Raw genomic sequence first — 19,711 nt, 5'->3', positions numbered from 1 at the left:
CTGGCAAAGTAATGGCCTCTGTGTTTTGGGGTGCGCATGGAATAATTTTTATCGATTATCTTGAGAAAGGAAAAAACATCAACAGTGACTATTATATGGCGTTATTGGAGCGTTTGAAGGTCGAAATCGCGGAAAAACGGCCCCATATGAAGAACAAAAAAGTGTTGTTCCACCAAGACAACGCACCGTGCCACAAATCATTGAGAACGATGGCAAAAATTCATGAATTGGGCTTCGAATTGCTCCCCACCCACCGTATTCTCCAGATCTGGCCCGCAGCGACTTTTTCTTGTTCTCAGACCTCAAAAGGATGCTCGCAGGGAAAAAATTTGGCTGCAATGAAGAGGTGATCGCCGAAACTGAGGCCTATTTTGAGGCAAAACCAAAGGAGTACTACCAAAATGGTATAAAAAAAATTGGAAGGTCGTTATAATCGTTGTATCGCTCTTGAAGGGAACTATGTTGAATAATAAAAACGAAATTTGACAAAAAAATGTGTTTTTCTTTGTTAGAGCGGGGACTTATCAGCTAACCTGTTAAGGAGTCTTATTAGTAGTACAGTCAAGTGTGGAAAATTTGGTGAAAATCGGTTCAGATTTAGATACTCCCATATATATCTATTATCCGATATACACTTGCATGCACTGAAAAAACAGTGAACCCACCAGGGAGAAAATTTTAGAAAATGTTTAATATTTGTAGAAAATTTTAACTAAACAGTATTACAAAAGTTGGCATCAAGCCGATGTCATAAAAATAAGTAAATATTTTTCGACAAATTCAAAAAACTTTATTAGACATAACTAAGTTTTTTCACTTGTTAAAGAAAATGTTGCAGTTTGAAGGAAAAACTTGGAGTTCAAAATTGCAAGAATGTCTTTAGTGACATACGAAGTTCATGATGGACCCATTTTTGGTGAAATTTACCAATTTAAAGAAATGCTGAACTATTTTGTGGAAGACACGAATTTAGTTAATCTGTATTCTTCATTTGAGTATATTTTTTTCCTCGGTTTTAATTAATTTAACTAACGTACACAAAAAATTATTGAAGTAAAGGAAACTTTCTCCAAACATAATAATTCCAAGAACTAAAATAAAGTTAAATTGGCTTTAGTGAAATAGAGAGTTCACTTTTTTTTGAGTGCGACCAACAGAAACTAAATTTTTCACTCAGAGGCCACAGTTCTACTCCGATTTACTTAAAATTTTGCATAATTAACATTGAGCTACGCATGCCGAGTTTGGTTGAAATCGGTTCAGATTTAGATATAGCCCCCATATATATCTTACGCCCGATATGCACTTATATGGTTCTAGAAGCGAGTTTTTTCTCTGATTTTTTTTTTCAAATTTTGCACAAGAAGTATATTTGATAGTATCGTCAAGTATGCCGAGTTTGATTTAAATCAGTTCAGATTTAGGTATAGCCCCCATATATACGTACATTTGCAGAAATGCATTATTTTACCCGAGTTAGTGCCGTTTAGTGCAAGTTTTTGGCGCATTTGGCTAAGCACGGGTATAAATATAAGACATCGTTGCAAAGGTAGGTTGAGAGAGCTTTATTTCTATGCAATTGGAAAGACCAAAAAATACGAAACTTTGAAGTTTTTGGGGTTCGGAACAATTTTTTTCAAAACTTCCAATTTTTTGGGAAGTAAAAATATGAATTGGGAATTAAAAATATGAATTGAACTAATTGTGATAATCATTATGATTTTTATTGATTTTTGCAGGGAAAATTGTTTTAAGAAATATTGCTGAATATACCATGCCCAAAATTGGTATCAAAAATCCCCAAAGTGGGGACATATATTGAAAAATCAATTCCATGATTGAAGCAAAACACCGTCATGACGGCATCATGAAATGGGGAATCTTGATTCCTCTTTTCAACCTAAAGGAGTATCATATGATTTTCAATTAAAGTTAAAAGTTAAATTTCCGTTGTAGAACAATTTGTAGTGATATATGGTAAAATTCAGTTAATATGATACATGATAAGAGTTTAGAAATGTTTAAATTTCTATAAATACTCTATATTCTAAAATACTCTAAAAATACTATAATTATATTTTCAAAATGTTCAAAAATTTAAAATAGTATGTAAGGGAAAATGATTAATAACTTTTGTCCATTCATGAAGGTTAAAGGATTGTCACCATAAAAAGCGCTACATTATTTTCTCATTTCCATTCAAATACGACTCAACGATTTTCCTTGTAATTATTTACAATCATGCAGAAAAGGAATATGATCACCTCAAACCTGTTTCAAGAGCAAAATGTTATTTTTGTATGGTGACCATGTAACTTTCCACCTTTATATCCCTAATAGCCAGCTGACATAACAATATCCCACGTTTTGGGTTGGATTTAGTCCACTCGGACAACTCCAAACACTTCTGCCATCATCGCCGAACTACTTTGCACAGAGCTTTTTCATAAACAAATATTCGTTAGTGCGGCCAAAGAAGGAATAAAAAAATTACCCCTAGAGCAAAATGTTATTTTTGGACGGTGAACTGTAACATTTTATTTTAAGACAGAATGCAGGTATTAAACATTTGTTTAATAAATTTTTCTTTCAAAAATTTCAAATTTTTATAAAACATTTTCCTATTAGAATTTTCCAATATCTTATAAAAAAAAACAAAAAAACATTTCTTATAAACTATAATTCCTTATAAGAAAAAACACGCATTTAAGAAAACTTAATGATTTGCTTCAGACTTTCTTATATCCGTTTGTTTAGATGGTAAAGTCAACATGTTGGATCTACAACATGTAAAACAATTGGCAATGCCGGAAATAATATTGTCACCAAATATAATTCAAACAAAACTAATTGAAATAATTAAGAACTATGACAAATCCGTAAAAAAAACTTGTTGTAATACTGAAATGGTCAATTTTAGGTTTTTTCAAGTTTAACACACAAAACAAAAGACTTAAGCTACAAACTTCAAAACGAATGAATACCGATATTGGCCGATTTGTTCCAGCGCCAGATCAAATTATTAACAAGCATCAATCTAACAATGTTATCATGCACTAATTAAAGCATAACAAACTAGCTACTAAAGTTTCCATTGAAATTTCCAAAATGCTTAATTAAGTTAGAAAAGGCAACCCCCATCAATTAAGAAAACATTAATTTTCAATGATCGAATCTATGGACAAAGAATACTGTATAGCGCGTGAAAACAAAATTTAAATTAAAAACAGGGGTGAGGATAAAAACTTTAGTATATATATTTTTTGTTTTAGTTTTTGTTTGAAGAGAAAGGTATGGTGATTTTATTGTTGACCATCATCATCATCATCTAAATATCAAGCACAATAAAAACAGTTTAAAGTAAACAAATAAAATAAAACAGTAACTGGTAGATATTCCTCTTTTTTTAATTCGAAGAAGAAGACGACGAGACAAAGATTTATGTCCCCTCTCAAAAATGGAACTAGTTTTGGTATTGTCAATATTTTGTTTTTGCTTTTATTTTCTCAAGATATTCTGCAAAACTAAAATATTCGTTGTTTTTTTTTTTTTTTTTTAATTTATATTCTGCCAAACAACGAAAACAAACATTAGAAAAAAAACTAGAAAATGCTAGTAGTTTGGCTTGTGAGTCTAACTGGAACGTTTCACAAATGTCGTGTGGCTGGACGCGTGTGAGCTGCCGTGACGTTTTATGAAAACAAGAAAATTTTCGAGATAAAATATTCTGGCGATTTTTTTCGCAAAAAAAATTAACAATAAGACCTGATGTGAAACTCTCATTATGAAGATGGCGACAAAGAATAAAACAAAAAAAACCCAAAACTATTTGAATAAAAATTATACACACACAACAGAAGTCACCATTCCGCCGCCAAGAAATGTTCTAACGAGGGATAAAACAAAAATAGTGGTCTGACTTTAACTATGAAGCCAGACAAGAATTTTAAGGGAGGCTGAAATGAGGAAAGCCATGGTATAAATTAGAATAAAACAACCGGCAAAATTGGCAATTATTGGCAACAATAAAAATTTGCGTATTAATGATTAGCAATATTTATATATGGAAGTCTCATGGAAACGTGATTCGTAAAATTTTATTCATAAAATTTGCACACAACAAATATTTTCTTAATCATGTTTATTCCCTACACATTGAACATTGGGAAGTAGACTTTTTACCAAAACAAAATCGAAGTTGATTTTTTATAATTTTAAATACTAAGAAAAGTTTATGTCGGACAAAACTGACTATGTGTTTCCATCCCAAACACTCAAAGTTTTACCGGAAAATTTACTAGGAAATAGCTGAACCAAATTTTTCCAAAATCAGTAGCCGGTGTTTCTAAGGCAAAAATAGCAGATGCCAAAATTAAGGACCATTGGGCTTAAATTTCAAGATGTGTTTGAACACCAGGCTCACTTAGACTATTCAGTCCATTGTGAACAGTGGTGAACTTCTTTCTTATCACTGAGTGCTGCTCGATTCCATGTTAAGCTCAATGACAACAGACCTCCGAGTTCGAACGGCGTTCCACATTGCAGTGAAACCACTTAGAGAAGCTTTGAAACCCTCAGAAATGTCACCAGCATTACTGAGGTGGGATAATCCACCGCTGAAAAACTTTTTGGTGTTCGGTCGAAGCAGGAATCGAACCCCACGACCTTGTGTATGCAAGGCGGGCATGCTAACCATTGCACCACGGTGTTGCAATTTATTCATATTCATAAAACTCGAATTTGACCAACATCAAATGTCGATTAGTCGCCTTGAGTCGATTATCAAAAATATCAAAAGTCGGTTAGCCGAATTTAAAGATTAAAAGAAGACTTCGATTTATCGTGTTTTTCCTCCAAACCTCCAAAATAACAGCCAATATATAAACCGATCTTTCTTTCTATTTTACTACACGAACATTCGTATAATGCTATTTAATTCGTGTTAGTTAATTCATTATACAATTTTTGGTATATACGACGGTGGCCTTTTATATTTCGAGATTGGACAACCCCAGTGTTGCAATCTGTTGTATCGTAAAGTTTGACATTTTTGGGATTATACGTACTCAGAAAGTTTTGGCACACGAGCTCTATTTGTGTCGTTTACAGCAAACATGGAATTAAATCATGAACATTTTTGTACGATTTTTTTTACATGACATGGATTCTTTAGACATAATTAATTTTTTTCACTTGTTAAAGAAAATTTTGCAGTTTGAACGAAAAAATTGGAGTTCAACATTGCAAAAATGTCTTTCGTGCCATACGAAGTTCAAGATGGGTGCATTTGTAGTAAAATTTTCGAATTTAAAGAAATAATAAACTATTTTGTAAGAAGTACGAATTTAGTTCATTTAACTAACGTACACACAATTTTTTTTCTGGTTCAATCAATAAATTAATTTATCCAATTAATTTTTTAATTGAAATGTCTTCAATCACAGAAATTATAGTATCAATTAAAAAATTAATTGAAGGTCAATTAAAAAATTAATTGATCTAATGTAAAAAACAAGTAAGGAAAGTCTAAAGTCGGGCGGGGCCGACTATATTATACCCTGCACCACTTTGTATATCTAAATTTTCGATACCATTAAATTTCCGTTAAATGTGTTGGGGGCTACATATAAAGGTTTGTCCCAAATACATACATTTAAATATCACTCGATCTGGACAGAATTTGATAGACTTCTACAAAATCTATAGACTCAAAATTTAAGTCGGCTAATGCACTAGGGTGGAACACAATGTTAGTAAACAAATATGGGAAACGTTTAAATCTGAAGCAATTTTAAGGAAAGTTTATTTATGATTTATCGCTCGATATATATGTATTAGAAGTATAGGAAAATTAGAGTCTTTTTACAACTTTTCGACTAAGCAGTGGCGATTTTGCAAGGAAAATGTTCGTATTTTGACCATTTTTGTCGAAATCAAAAAAACATATATATGGGAGCTATATCCAAATTTGGCACACATAGCAACAATGCTAATTCTACTCCCTGTGCAAAATTTCAACTAAATAGGAGCAAAAAATTGGCCTCTGTGGTCATATGAGTGTAAATCGGCCGAAAGCTATATATTGGAGCTATATCTAAATCTGTACCGATTTCAACCAAATTTGGCACGCATAGCTACAATGCTAATTCTACTCCCTGTGCAAAATTTCAACTAAATCGGAGCAAAAATTGGCCTCTGTGGTCATATGAGTGTAAATCGGGTGAAAGCTATATATGGGAGCTATATCTAAATCTGAACCGATTTCAACCAAATTTGGCACGCATAGCTGCAATGCTAATTCTACTCCCTGTGCAAAATTTCAACCAAATTGGGGTAAAACTCTGGCTTCTGGGACCGTATTAGTCCATATCGGGCGAAAGATATATATGGGAGCTATATCTAAATCTGAACCGATTTCAATAAAATTTGGCACACTTGACTATAGTACTAATTGTTCTTCTTGTGCAAAATTTTAATCAAATTAGGGTAAAACTCTGGCTTCTGGGGCCATATAAGTCCATATCGGGCGAAATATATATATGGGAGCTATATCTAAATCTGAACCGATTTCTTCCAAAATCAATAGGGATCTATTCTGAGCCAAAACACATACTTGTGCCCAATTTGAAGTCGATTGGACTAAAACTGCGACCTAGACTTTGATTACAAAAATGTGTTCACGGACATACGGACAGACGGACATTGCTGTATAGACTTAGGAGCCCACCCTGAGCATTTTTGCCAATGACACCATGTGTCTATCTCGTCTCCTTCTGGGTGTTGCAAACATATGCACTAACTTATAATACCCTGTTCCACAGTGTGGCGCAGGGTATAATTAATTGATACTATTAATTTTTGTGATTGATTTTTGTTTCAATTAAAAAAATTGAATCATTTTTTTTTTGTGTAGGCAAAAAGTTATTAGAGTAAAGGAATATAATAATTCCACGATCGAAAATAAAATTAAATTAGCTTTTGTGAAATAGAGGGTTCACTTTTTTTGAGTGTGTATATATCTTAATGGCGATATTTTGAAAAACTATAAATCGATTTTCGATTATTGTTTTCGTTCTCTAATCCCAAAATATAAAAGGCAGTCCTTGTATAGCCCTTGCATAGGCTAAAGCCACATGTTATCTGCTGAAAGTCAATGCCTTGATTGTGGACAATGGTAGAAAATTACCAAATTCTGTGTTTGTTTTAAATTATGCTATATCGTTACCAATTACTGAAGGCAAAACAAAAGACTTAAGACACAAACGTTTATTCATTGCCAATAAAAAAGCCAAAACTTCGAAATTATTAAATTTCTTGCGGGTGTCAGACCACAATTGTTCGACAAAAACGGACAAAACAAATTCCATGCAATGACAAAGACACAGTTTGAAGTCCATAAACAGAATTCCATCACTTTTAAGTCAACAGTGAATGCGAAAGCAATACATTTAACAATTTGGAGCATTTCCTTCACACAACAAGTGTAAAGAAAACTTTTAAGTAACTGACATAACACATAAATGAAATTTTAAAGAAATGTTTAAACATTCAACAGTATATAAATAAGCTAAGTATTGTCTTCAAACTTTGATTTTATTTGCAAAGTTATTTCAATTAATCTATGCAGCGGGCGAAGCTCGAATTTAATAGAGTAGTATCCTGTTGTTGTTGTATTATTATTGTTAGTATATTAATGTTAGAATTAAGAAAATTGTTTTGAGTAGTTTTAAAATGTTGTTTTAAGCAACTCTATTAGGCCTTTGTAAGGCTTAGTTACATACGAAAATAAATTAAATTAAAATATGGTTCGTCACAGAAAGATTTTGTTGCACCCCTATCCACCGATGTTAAGGCATTATCGCCGCATATGTCATTGTGGACCTAATGTTCATATCGTATATGCAGTTTAATTTTTTTTTTTTTTTTTTTTCAATCGCCGTCTGTTTGTCTTCACCTCTCTTCTCCATGATGTGACACTTCCAATGAATTATAAATATTTTTGTTCAAAGATCTTTGAAAAATTATTCAGTGGAAATAATAAAGATCTTCTTCTGCACATGTAACCCAAATAATCGAAAACAAATACAAAACTGTAGTTTCACGCCAGCGAAAAGTAAACAAAAACAAAAGACTTAAGAAACATGTTTACAATACACCACACAAATATCGGCCTCTAGAACACCACATAGAAGTGAACACCTCTAGCAACTATCTAAACAAATATGTTATTATTTCAAATCTTATTACTGTTTTGAAAATAAACATAGTTTGTCTACCAAATAAAAAAAAGAGAATATAAATAAAGAACTAATAAAAAAGCCACTTCAAATATACATATAAAACACCCCAAGCAAATACAGAGATTCCTTTCACTCCAACACTTTATAAAAATTATTTTAAATTTTGCTTTGTTGTTATTTATTCGCATTATATATTTCCTTAATTAATTCCAATAAAAATGCCAACAATTTAAACACCACAGAAAAAGCAATATTTTATGTCAGAAACACTTTAAATGGAATAATTCATTCATGCTTTTCGATTTTTTGTTTTTTGCAGATGAATGATTACTGGCACATACCAAGAGCATCACTCTCATCATCCTCCGCATCATCGGCCGTGTCATCAGCTTCATCGACACAGAGAAGCCACAGATCGCACACAACCCCTTCAAAGCTAACGCCCACACATTATCGACAGCATCATCAGCAGCAACCGCAATTATCCGCGGCAGCAGCATCATTACCAGCACCACATAGGTCGCATCATCAACAGGGAGGACGTTCTTTTGGAGGCCCGGCCACCAGTAATAGCAGTAATGCTAGTAGTAGACGTGATAGTGGAATGAGTTCACCTCATCATAAATACAAACAGCATGCAATAAATACAGTGGCCAATAACAAAAGAGGTTCACGTTCCTCCCAGGGCAGTAATGATAGTACCAATAGTACAAGGGTAAGTGGAACCAATGAAGCCCAAAACATTCTATTCAACTTAGATTTCTTTTGATTTTTCTTCTCCCTAGAGTGCCGCCTCTGGTTCATTGCTGTTGACAGCAGCAAATTTAGAACGCATGACAGAGATTCATCGTCAACAACAGAAACATCATAGTCGCCAACAATATCACAATCAAATGCCCACCATTCCTGCTGCCATTGCCCCTGCATCTGTGTATAGTGCAAATTTGATTCATGCTACCACGCATGGTACTCATGACTATCAATTGGCCACAGTGGAATATGGCGTTGACAGTAGAAGAGCTACCTACCCCGGCGATTTGGCTGATAATGCTAAGGGCTTAGCCTCACAGAATGCCGTCATAGATATTGATCCCAATTTGAATTTTATTAAAACCAAAGATATGGACACAGTGTCCATAGCAAGTTCTATGCATTTTACCATGGTTAATGGAGAGGCTGGCGCAAATAAGAAGACCAAAAAAGGTCTATGTGATCGAGGACGCCAGGTGACGGTCCTTATCATTAGTATGAGCACAATATTTTTGTTGCTTATTATGGGCATGGTGTATGCGTTAGAAAGTGAGTATAAGAAAACCTAATCGATCATTAAATGCCATCAATTTAATGTGAACGAGAGCGAGGTAATTTAATGGATTTTGTACCTTCCTTAAGGACTTTACAGCTGATTTCGAGCACAGATGCGGGTTTTTGAAAAAAAAAAAAAACAAAACTTTGCTAGGAAACTTTCTAGCTTTCAATATAGGCTCTACAAATTTAAAATTAGGAAACAGACCTCACTCATCGAATTTTGACTCTCTTTTTGCGATATATTAACAAAGCTTTTATATAAATTTGTCAAATTTGAAAGTTTTTATCTTTAATTCAAACATCCAGTTAATTTAATTAGTATTTTTTAAATGCAAAAATGTTGTTCTTATGTTAAGGAAAAATTTCTTGACTTCAAAGTAGGGACGCAAATTTTAAAGATTCTTGTCTAAATTCAATGAAAAATTGCAAAGCAAAGTTTTTATTTTTCCTTTAATTAAAATTTATATAGTTTACAAAAATTTGTCCTTAATATTTCGTAAACTGATTGTATTAAAACTTAATTTGGATAATCTTTCAATAATTTTTTCCAGTACAATTTTATTTCTTCATTAGCCTAAGTAGCTAATGCTAAATTAATCTCTTATTATTATTTTCATATTTACTATAAGTTTAGTAAATACAAAATATAAGTAAATAATACATTTAATTAAATTGATCGAACATCAAATCAATTTTTTCTAAATCATTTAAATCATTCGAATATAATTTTTTCATTTGCAGTTGCTTTGGCTGTATCACTTAGTATACTCCCAATGAACAAATTATATATTTATAAATAAATTCAAATTAAAAACAATAAACATTATTTTTTTAAAATTAATCCTCTTCTCATTTCATTTATTTACAGTGCGTGCCCGTGAAATGCCTCAAAGTTAACCATAATTTTCTTAAAAATGTTTACTAGCCGAAAGAAGCTCTCAACCCAACAACAACAACACATACACACAATGTCAAAAGAGAAGAGAAATGTTCGAATCAACGACATTTTCAATTTTCATAACAAATCTGAGAGAGCCTCTAAGTTAAGAGAGATAATGTTATTATTTGCTTAACGCTACAAGAAGACAATACAACAACAAAAGAAAAAAGTAAGAAAAAATGAGAAAATTATAAAACAAGAGAAAAAAAGAGCTGATTATACAGCCGGAAAAAAAATCGAAATCAAAGGTCAGAAATGAAGTCTTTGGAATTTTAGAAGAAAAACAAAACTTATTTATATACAAACAATTGTTAATTAAATTTATGTTTAGCATTTAAGTTATTTATTTTTTTAATCATAAAACTATTGATCATTTTTTATTATTTAAAAATCGTAACGGCACAACACAACATTCTATGTCATCATATATACAAAATCACACATGAATTAGATAAGGTTAACAAAATTTAAACGAAATAAATCAAAATGATTGCTGACTAAGTCCACTTTTGGATATAAGATGAAATTTTGTTGTAAGCATTTTTTTTAAATATAAAAGAAAACATAGAACAAAGTGGGTATGAATGATACAAAAGTGAAACATATCACAATTTTTTTTTTATTTTTTGAAATATTAACATTTAACTTTAAACCCCTAAAGTTCTGTGACTCTTAGCAAATTAAATTATTAATATATATAATTGGAAAAGTAAAAGTGAAAATGCTTTAGAGTTACCAAACACACTTAGATAAAAAAAATATAAATCAATTTCTTGCAAAGGTTTTACAGATTTTTTTTTGTTTTGCACAGATTTTTATGCCCCCCTTTTTAACAAACAAAAAACTCTATTTTTTCTGTAATTTTCGATTTGAATAATTATTTTTCACATAATTTCAAATTAAGTATTTCAAGAAAGCACGATTCCAAAGCAGAAATATCTGATTTGTCCCTTTAGCTAGGCGCACATCTGAGTGTTTAAGATTTCAACCATTTCATTCGGATATTTAAAACAGTTGATTTACGGAATCAAAAAGTCTATTTTCGACTTTTGTTAAAAATTTCAATGAATGAATAAGAAACATCTTATTCGCTTGTACGATTATGATCATAGTTTTGCTAACAGGACACACTTGTTCCAATGATAAATGGTAGTAGCATGGAAACTCAGAAAAAAATGATAACCCAAATATTTCCAATTACCCGAGTAAAAATTGGGAGATCTATTTTGATGCTATTATATATGAGTGATCCCAAAAATGGTAAGATCTAATCATATCCAATTACTATGGAAATAGATCTGATCAGATCTCAATATTGGCACAGATCTATGTAGGGATAGATAGAATTATATCTATCCCTATATATAATTGTATCTGATGTTAGATCTGGTCATATATGGTATCATATACATTTATATCTAATTCTATCTCATCTCATATATGGGTATATCTGCTTATATCTAAAGGGGCGAATTTTGATATGTAATCATAGCTGATTAGATCCCCCAATTTTTACACAGGTAATGTGAAACCGAAAATTTAATAAATTAACTGGCACAATTAAATTTTTAATCAAATTAAAAAAAGTATTGCAAACGTTTCCCATTTATTTTTATTAATGCCCTGTTCCTGTATATCGAACGAAAACCCATTCGAAAGAAAGGGTTGTATGAGAAGACATTGAATATCAAAAATGAGTATTTTGAAATTTTTGGCCTGAAAATTCATTCAAATGTTAACAATGTTTTTACTTTTTTCTTGACTCTTATTGTATATGTTCGTTTATTGCTCGACAACAAAATATGAAGTGACTTGCCTTTCGAAATAGAAGAACAAAACTCAATTTTCTTTCGTTTGGAATACGAAAGAAAGCTTTCGTTCGATATACAGGAACAGGCCATAAAATATCAAGTATCTCAATTAATATTTTAATTAACCCTTTCACTACCAAACTAAACCTAATTTTAAAAACCTTAATTTTCTTCTTTTTTACTTGTACTAACAGCTTGTAGAAAAACACATCAGCATGTGCTAAACCATATGGATTTTTATTCACTCAAAAAAAGTGAACCCTATATTTCACTAAAGCTGATTTAATTCAATTTAAGTTCATGGAATTTTTACGTTTTAAGAAAGTTTCCATTACGTTAATAATTTTTTGCCTACGTTAGTTAAAATAACTAAAATAAAAAAAATAAATAAAAATTATACACAAATGAAGCATAAAGATTAACTAATTCGGGTTCCCAAAAAATAGTTCAGAATTTCTTAGAATTTCTAAATTTTACCAGTCATGAACTACGTATGGTACTAAAGACATTTTTGCAATATTTAACTCCAATTTATTCCTTCAAACTTCGAAATTTTCTTTAAAAAGTGAAAAAAATGAATTATGTCTAATAAATTTTCTTGAATTTATCGAAAATTATTTACTTAGTTTTGTGATATCGGGGTGACATCTGCGTTTCTAATACAGTTTGGTTAAAATTTTCTAAAATTAATATATTTTTTCTAAAACTAACTTAAATTTTCTTTCCTGGTGGGTTCAGTGTTGAATCAATTAACAAATTAATTTAAGAAATAATTTCTTATTTAGTTGAATTCAAAATTTAATAGAGTTTTGTGATCAAAATCAATGAAACTAACAATCACCAAACCAATGTGAATTAAAAAAATTAATAAATTAATTTTTGTAATTAATTTTTATACCCTTCACCACTACTGTGGTACAGGGTATAATAAGTTTGTACATTTGTATGTAACGCCAAGAAGGAAAAGTCTGAGACCCATCGTTTAGTATACCGATCGTCTTAGAATTAAATTCTGAGTCGATTTTGTGCGCAAAGTACAGGACGCAGTTTAAGTCCGATCGTCCTCATATATATCTTTCGTCCGATTTAGACCCATATGGAAACCGAGGCCAAAATTTACTACCGATTTTCGGGAAATTTTGCACAGAGAGTAGAGTTGGCATTCTACCAATGCTTGGTAAATTTGATTGAAATCGGTTCATATTTAGATATAGCTCCCATATATATCTTTCGTCCGATTTGCACTTATATGGCCTCAAAAGCCAGAGTTTTACCCTGAATTTTGCACGAGAGGTACGTTTAACGGTGTCGTTATGTGTGCCAAATTTGGTTAAAATCGGTTCAGATTTAGATATAGCTCCCATATATATGTTTCGTCCGATTTGGGCTTATATGGCCTCAAAAGCCAGAGTTTTGCCCTGAGTACGTTAATAGTATCGGTCAGTGTGCCAAATTTGGATGAAATCTGTTCAGATTTAGATATAGCTCCCATATATATCTTTCGCCTGATTTACACTCATATGACTACGGGTGCCAAAGTTATACTCCCATTTACGTGAAATTCTGTAGAGATTGCAGAATTATTATTCTAACTATGCATGTCAAATTTAGTCAAAATCGGTTCAGATTATATATAGCTCCCATATATACGTACACCAGAGTTGGGGAAATATGGTAGACTTTTTCATATTTTAGACCCATTTTCAATGGGATTTTCCTCCAATTGACTGGATAGTTTCCACAGAGAGTATATTTAATATGATATTTAGGTGTGTCAAGTTTGATCTAATTTGGTTCAGGTTTAGATAAAGTCTCCATATATTCGTTTTTACGGTTTGTACAAATATGGCCAAATTCTCTGACTTTAAACAAAAGTCTGTAATGATTTCCTCATATCTTAGTCATATCCTATACACTGTAATGCCAGAATTTCCACAGAACGGTTGAGTTTTAAATAAGGCTCCAAGTGGCCGACTTGACCAAATAATATATCACAACCCACACTTGTCCACATATCTTGGCGAGATCTAACCAATATCCTTGTAAAATCGCCACTGATGGGTTGCAAAAATTGTAAATATTACTAAAATTGTCCTATATCTCGAATACATATGAATCGCCTGATGAATCATAAAAGCTCTTTTGTACAATTGCATTAAAATTTCTCTAGCTTCATATGTCCCATATTTTTTTACTAACATTGTGTTTCGTCCCAGGGCGTTATCCGATTTAAATTTTAATTCTAGAGATTTTGTACAAATACAAAAAATTGTTCCCATTAAAAGTATTTGGAAACGCAAACATTTATACAGCCCCCAGCAAATTTGAAGTAATTGAGGTGGTAACACAAATGTTTGTCTACATAGTGGTGAAGGGTATAATATAGTCGGCCCCGCCCGACTTTAGACTTTACTTACTTGTTTTAATTAAAAAATTGGTTGAATCAACTACATTTTTAATTGATTTTTATTTTAAATCAATTAAAATTTTAATTGGAAAATTTTCAGTGTTTTTTCTGTGTAGCGAAAACTGCCAAAGTCATACTATCGTTATTGCAAAATGCTGTTTGACTTATATAAGTAACTTTGCCTATAATGGTGACCAACACAACGCTAGTGGCGACTTCTCATAAAAGGGACACGCAGTAGAATAACAAACAGTCCTGTTGGAATGATTTACTTAGAACTGCGATAGGATGATTCCGCAGCATTCAACTGTATCGTGTTTATGTGGAAACCAAGATCCTCCCTGTGCTGTTGTCACAGCACTAACCATCCAAATAACAATTAGTAGATAAACAACCACCAACCAGCAATGTCTGGACCGATCTTAATTTCAAAGATTCACAATTCAGAAGCGAGAAAATTGTTCTTGGAGCCCACTGACTGCCCATAGCACCGAAACAAAAAGGCCTACCTGGCAGACAAGGTTGTTTTAGCCCAACTTAGACAATGGCAAAAATCGTAGCCGACGTGTATCACACGCCCTTCTAAACGCACCCCTCCTTAATCGGAAACCACTAGTGAAAAAAAAACTTTTTGTTATCACAAGTATTTGGAATCAAAAGCTTTCAACGCTCTTTATTTTACAAAGCCACCGTTGTGCAATGGTTAGCACGCCCGCCTTGCATACAAAAAGTCGTAGGTTTGATCTCTGCTTCGACCAAAACACCGAAAAGCTTTTCAGCAGTGGATTATCCCCTCTCAGTAATGCTGATGACATTTCTGAGTGTTCCAAAGCTTCTCTAAGTGGTTTCACAGCAATGTGAAACGCCGTTCGGACTCGGCTATAAAAAGGAGGTCCCTTGTCATTGAGCTAACATCGAATCGGGCAGCACTCAGTGATAAGGGAGAAGTTCACCACTGTGGTATCACAATGGACTGAACTGTCTAAGTGAGCCTGATACATTGGGCTGCCACCTAACCTAACGTTCTTTATTATTGATTATAAAGTACAACTTTCTTGTCCATATACTACGTAGGACAAATGCTTTAGCTAAATTCAATGCATCCTATAGTGAGTTCTTTAATTTTGCGAATCAGTCAATTCCAGACTTCTAGGCCGGTTTCCGGCACCCATTACTTTTTTTCTTTCTCTATGGTCATATCTTCAAATTCCTTTTATAACTTCTAACTCTTTGCAAGAAAGTTGATTATTTGGATAAAACATAATAAACATTAGTGTCGTCTTAATTCTGTAAACAAATTCATATTAGGTCATATATTTTTATTTACAAAATTTATATGGAAGAATCCCTGTTTCCTCATTTCACAGATCATATTCCTATATATTATTAAGCCATTACATACGTCCATTTATAGATGTTAATTATTTTAATTTTAAAATTAATATTAATAATATACAATATATACACAATAGACAGTGAATCATACAAAAACTTTCCCATTCATCCATACAACAAATTGGAACATATAAACAAACAATGTATTCGCCCTAATTTCGTTAATGATTTCAGAAGAAAAATTTAGCTAAAAAACAAAAATCTCTCCCAGAGTCACGCATATAGATTTAAGTAGTATCTTTGATTTGATGGGAATTGAGAAAAAAAATATAATAATAAAAAAAATTGTTAATAATTAAATTTTATGGAAATTTAATTTTAACTCTTTTGATTGCTAATTTGTGTTAAAAATATGTTAATTTTGTTAAGTTAATGATTTCGTCTTTATAGCAAATACCTTAACTGGTTGTATCTCCATACTGTCATTGTAATTGAAATTTGAATGTATTATACACATATTTTTTTAATATTAAGTGAGAAATAACATTAGTTACAAAAGAATAATACTTGTTTATCCCTGTGATATGTTTAATAAAATAAATTTCATATATTGTATATATATATATTTCATTGAAGTTGTTTTTTTTATCTTAGGTAAGAACTAAGGTGGTCTCAATATCAGAGAGTATTAAGAAAACAAGAGAACGAAACTGTCAAGCGAAACTGCGACAGTAGGTGGCAGGTGTCATGCAGTTTTTGTCGGCGCTTAACAGGTTGGCTGATAAGTCCCCGGTCTAACAAAGAAAAACACATTTTTTTGTCAAAATTCGTTTTTATTATTCATATAGTGGCCTTCAAGAGCGATACAACGATTATATCGACCTTCCAATTTTTTGATACCATTTTGGAAGTACTCCTTCGGTTTTGCCTCAAAATAGGCCTCAGTTTCGGCGATCACTTCTTCATTGCAGCCAAAATTTTTCCCTGCGAGCATCCTTTTGAGGTCTGAGAACAAGAAAAAGTCGCTGGGGGCCAGATCTGGAGAATACGGTGGGTGGGGAAGCAATTCGAAGCCCAATTCATGAATTTTTGCCATCGTTCTCAATGACTTGTGGCACGGTGCGTTGTCTTGGTGGAATAATACTTTTTTCTTCTTCATATGGGGCCGTTTTACCGCGATTTCGACCTTCAAACGCTCCAATAATAGTCACTGTTGATGGTTTTTCCCTTCTCAAGATAATCGATACAAATTATTCCATGCGCATTCCAAAAAAAGAGGCCATTACTTTTGAGTCTTTCCACGTTTGGTAGACGGTTCAACGGTCGCTGTCCACTCAGCCGACTGTCGATTGGACTCAGGAGTGTAGTGATGGAGCCATGCTGCATCCATTGTCACATATCGACGGAAAAACTCGGGTGTATTACCAGTTAACAGCTGCAAACACTGCTCAGAATCATCAACACGTTGTAGTTTTTGGTCAAATATGAGCTCGCGCGGCACCCATTTTGCACAGAGCTTCCGCATATCCAAATATTGATGAATGATATGACCAACACGTTCCTTTGATATCTTTAAGGCCTCTGCCATCTCGATCAACTTCATTTTACGGTCATTCAAAATCATTTTGTGGATTTTTTTTGATGTTTTCGTCGGTAACCACCTCTTTCGGACGTCCACTGCGTTCACCGTCCTCCGTGCTCATTTCACCACGCTTGAATTTTGCATACCAATCAATTATTGTTGATTTCCCTGGGGCAGAGCCCGGAAACTCATTATCAAGCCCAGTTTTTGCTTCCACCGTATTTTTTTATCAAAACACGAAATTCCTTTTTTGCCATTTTTTTTCACAATAACAAAAGTTGCTTCACAAAAGACGCTCTATCTCACAAACTAATTGACTCAAATTTTGACACGAATCATTTGAAGGTTGGTACTATATAAAAATAATATGCATTTAATACTAGCGACGCCATCTATGTGTCAGACCGGGGACTTATCAGCCAACCTGTTATCTCAAATATCATACAGTTTACATCGGCGTCACCCAGTTCAGTTCTCTGCCGGCCTTATGAAACGTAAGAAAAATAGGATTTAGAACCTACTTTGTAGTAACACATGTTCTTTTATATACATCTTTTCATTCTATTAATTTTTTTGGCAGACAATTTGAAATTATAACTGACGATGCCTTAATAAAGAATTTATCAAAACAGCGCTTCGACCGCAACGTCGGTTATACCAAAGTTGCAGGCATTGTGCGACATCTAAAGGGTGATCAATTTCAATTTTGCATTTAAATAAACCTGAACACCCCTCATTTTGAAGGTGAGTGTGTGTAGAATGTTGCTCCTATTTTGATTTTGGAATTCACTCTTCAGTTGGTAAAATGCCGTCCAAGCAAGAAGAGCAGCGTATCAAAATTTTGCTCGCGCATCGCGAAAATCCGAGCTACTCGCAAGCAGCTGGCAAAATCGCTAAAAGTTGCCAAATCAACCGTTACAAATGTAATTAAAGTGTTTGGGGAACGTTTGTCGACAGCCAGGAAGTCTGGATCGGGGGGAAATAGAAAACCGGAAGCCGCTGAGACGACAAAGAGAGTTGCCGGTAGTTTCAAGCGAAACCCTAACCTCTCTCTCCGAGATGTCGCAAATAAGCTGGGTGTATCGTCTACAACCGTGCATCGAGCCAAAAAACGAGCCGGACTATCGACTTACAAGAAGGTAGTGACTCCAAATCGCGATGATAAACAAAATACGACGGGCAAAGCGCGATCCCGGAGGCTGTACACGGCGATGCTGACGAAGTTTGACTGCGTGGTAATGGACGACGAAACCTACGTCAAAGCCGACTACAAGCAGCTTCCGGGACAGGAGGTTTATACGGCAAAAGGAAAGGGGAAAGGTATTTTCAAGCACATAAAACTGTCAAAGTTCGCAAAGAAATATCTGGTTTGGCAAGCCATCTGTACCTGTGGCTTGAAAAGCAGCATTTTCATAGCTTCCGGGACTGTCAACCAAGAAATTTACGTGAAAGAGTGTTTGAATAAACGTCTGCAGCCTTTCCTGAAGAAACACGGTTGTTCCGTACTGTTTTGGCCGGATTTGGCATCTTGCCATTACGGTAAAAAGGCCATGGAGTGGTACGCCGCCAACAACGTGCAGGTGGTTCCCAAGGACGAGAACCCTCCCAACACGCCAGAGCTTCGCCCAATTGAGAAATACTGAAGAAGACGAGCAGCAGTTCAAGGCAAACTGGCTTTCTGCGGCGAAGAAGATGGACAAGGTGGCTGTACAAAATCTGATGGCAGGTGTCAAGCGTGAGGCCCGGCAATTCGGATTTGGAAAAGCGAAAGCCTAACTGAATATTTTTCCTGAATTTTATACTAATTGAACTTGAAAAAGAAATTTAATTTGATTTTTTAATAAACGATTTCACCGATTTAAACGCGTTTTCCCTTGACCAAATTTTGACCGTATCACCCTTTATACGGTTGACATTTCTTATTTTTGTAGAAGAGAAATTTTCGTCCTCTCTGTCAATATAACTAGGGGGTTTCAATATAACTAGGGTGTTTTTCGAATTTCCCTGGATTCCCTGGCTTAGATGTTGCATGCATTTAGACATTTGAATAAATTAGAAATCGCAAATTTGAAATTAAAGTAACTATCT

General features: G+C 33.4%; 2 protein-coding genes across 5 annotated transcripts in view; one reads left to right on the top strand and one right to left on the bottom strand.

The window, feature by feature from the left end:
• Window positions 1-11,014, top strand: part of LOC142233020 (uncharacterized) — a 300,554-nt gene extending 289,540 nt beyond the window's left edge. For 3 of the 4 annotated variants that reach the window (XM_075303789.1, XM_075303787.1, XM_075303788.1), the window contains exons 2-4: window positions 8,560-8,955; window positions 9,026-9,539; window positions 10,417-11,014. In XM_075303789.1, coding sequence (XP_075159904.1) covers window positions 8,560-8,955; window positions 9,026-9,539; window positions 10,417-10,445 — 939 coding nt within the window. In that variant the 3' untranslated portion in view covers window positions 10,446-11,014. Of the gene's footprint in view, window positions 1-4,226; window positions 4,231-8,559; window positions 8,956-9,025; window positions 9,540-10,416 lie in introns of those variants that run through there. The other variant, XM_075303790.1, reaches the window with a different exon arrangement.
• nudC (nuclear distribution C, dynein complex regulator) overlaps window positions 1-19,711 on the bottom strand; it is a 96,208-nt gene that overhangs the window by 71,298 nt on the left and 5,199 nt on the right. The window lies entirely within an intron of this gene.

The sequence above is a fragment of the Haematobia irritans genome, chromosome 4, assembly GCF_050003625.1.
Source record: "Haematobia irritans isolate KBUSLIRL chromosome 4, ASM5000362v1, whole genome shotgun sequence".
In the NCBI taxonomy this organism is placed as follows: domain Eukaryota; kingdom Metazoa; phylum Arthropoda; class Insecta; order Diptera; family Muscidae; genus Haematobia; species Haematobia irritans.
The sequence above is the reverse complement of the archived record's forward strand: the minus strand, read 5'-3'. Positions and strand labels throughout refer to the sequence as shown.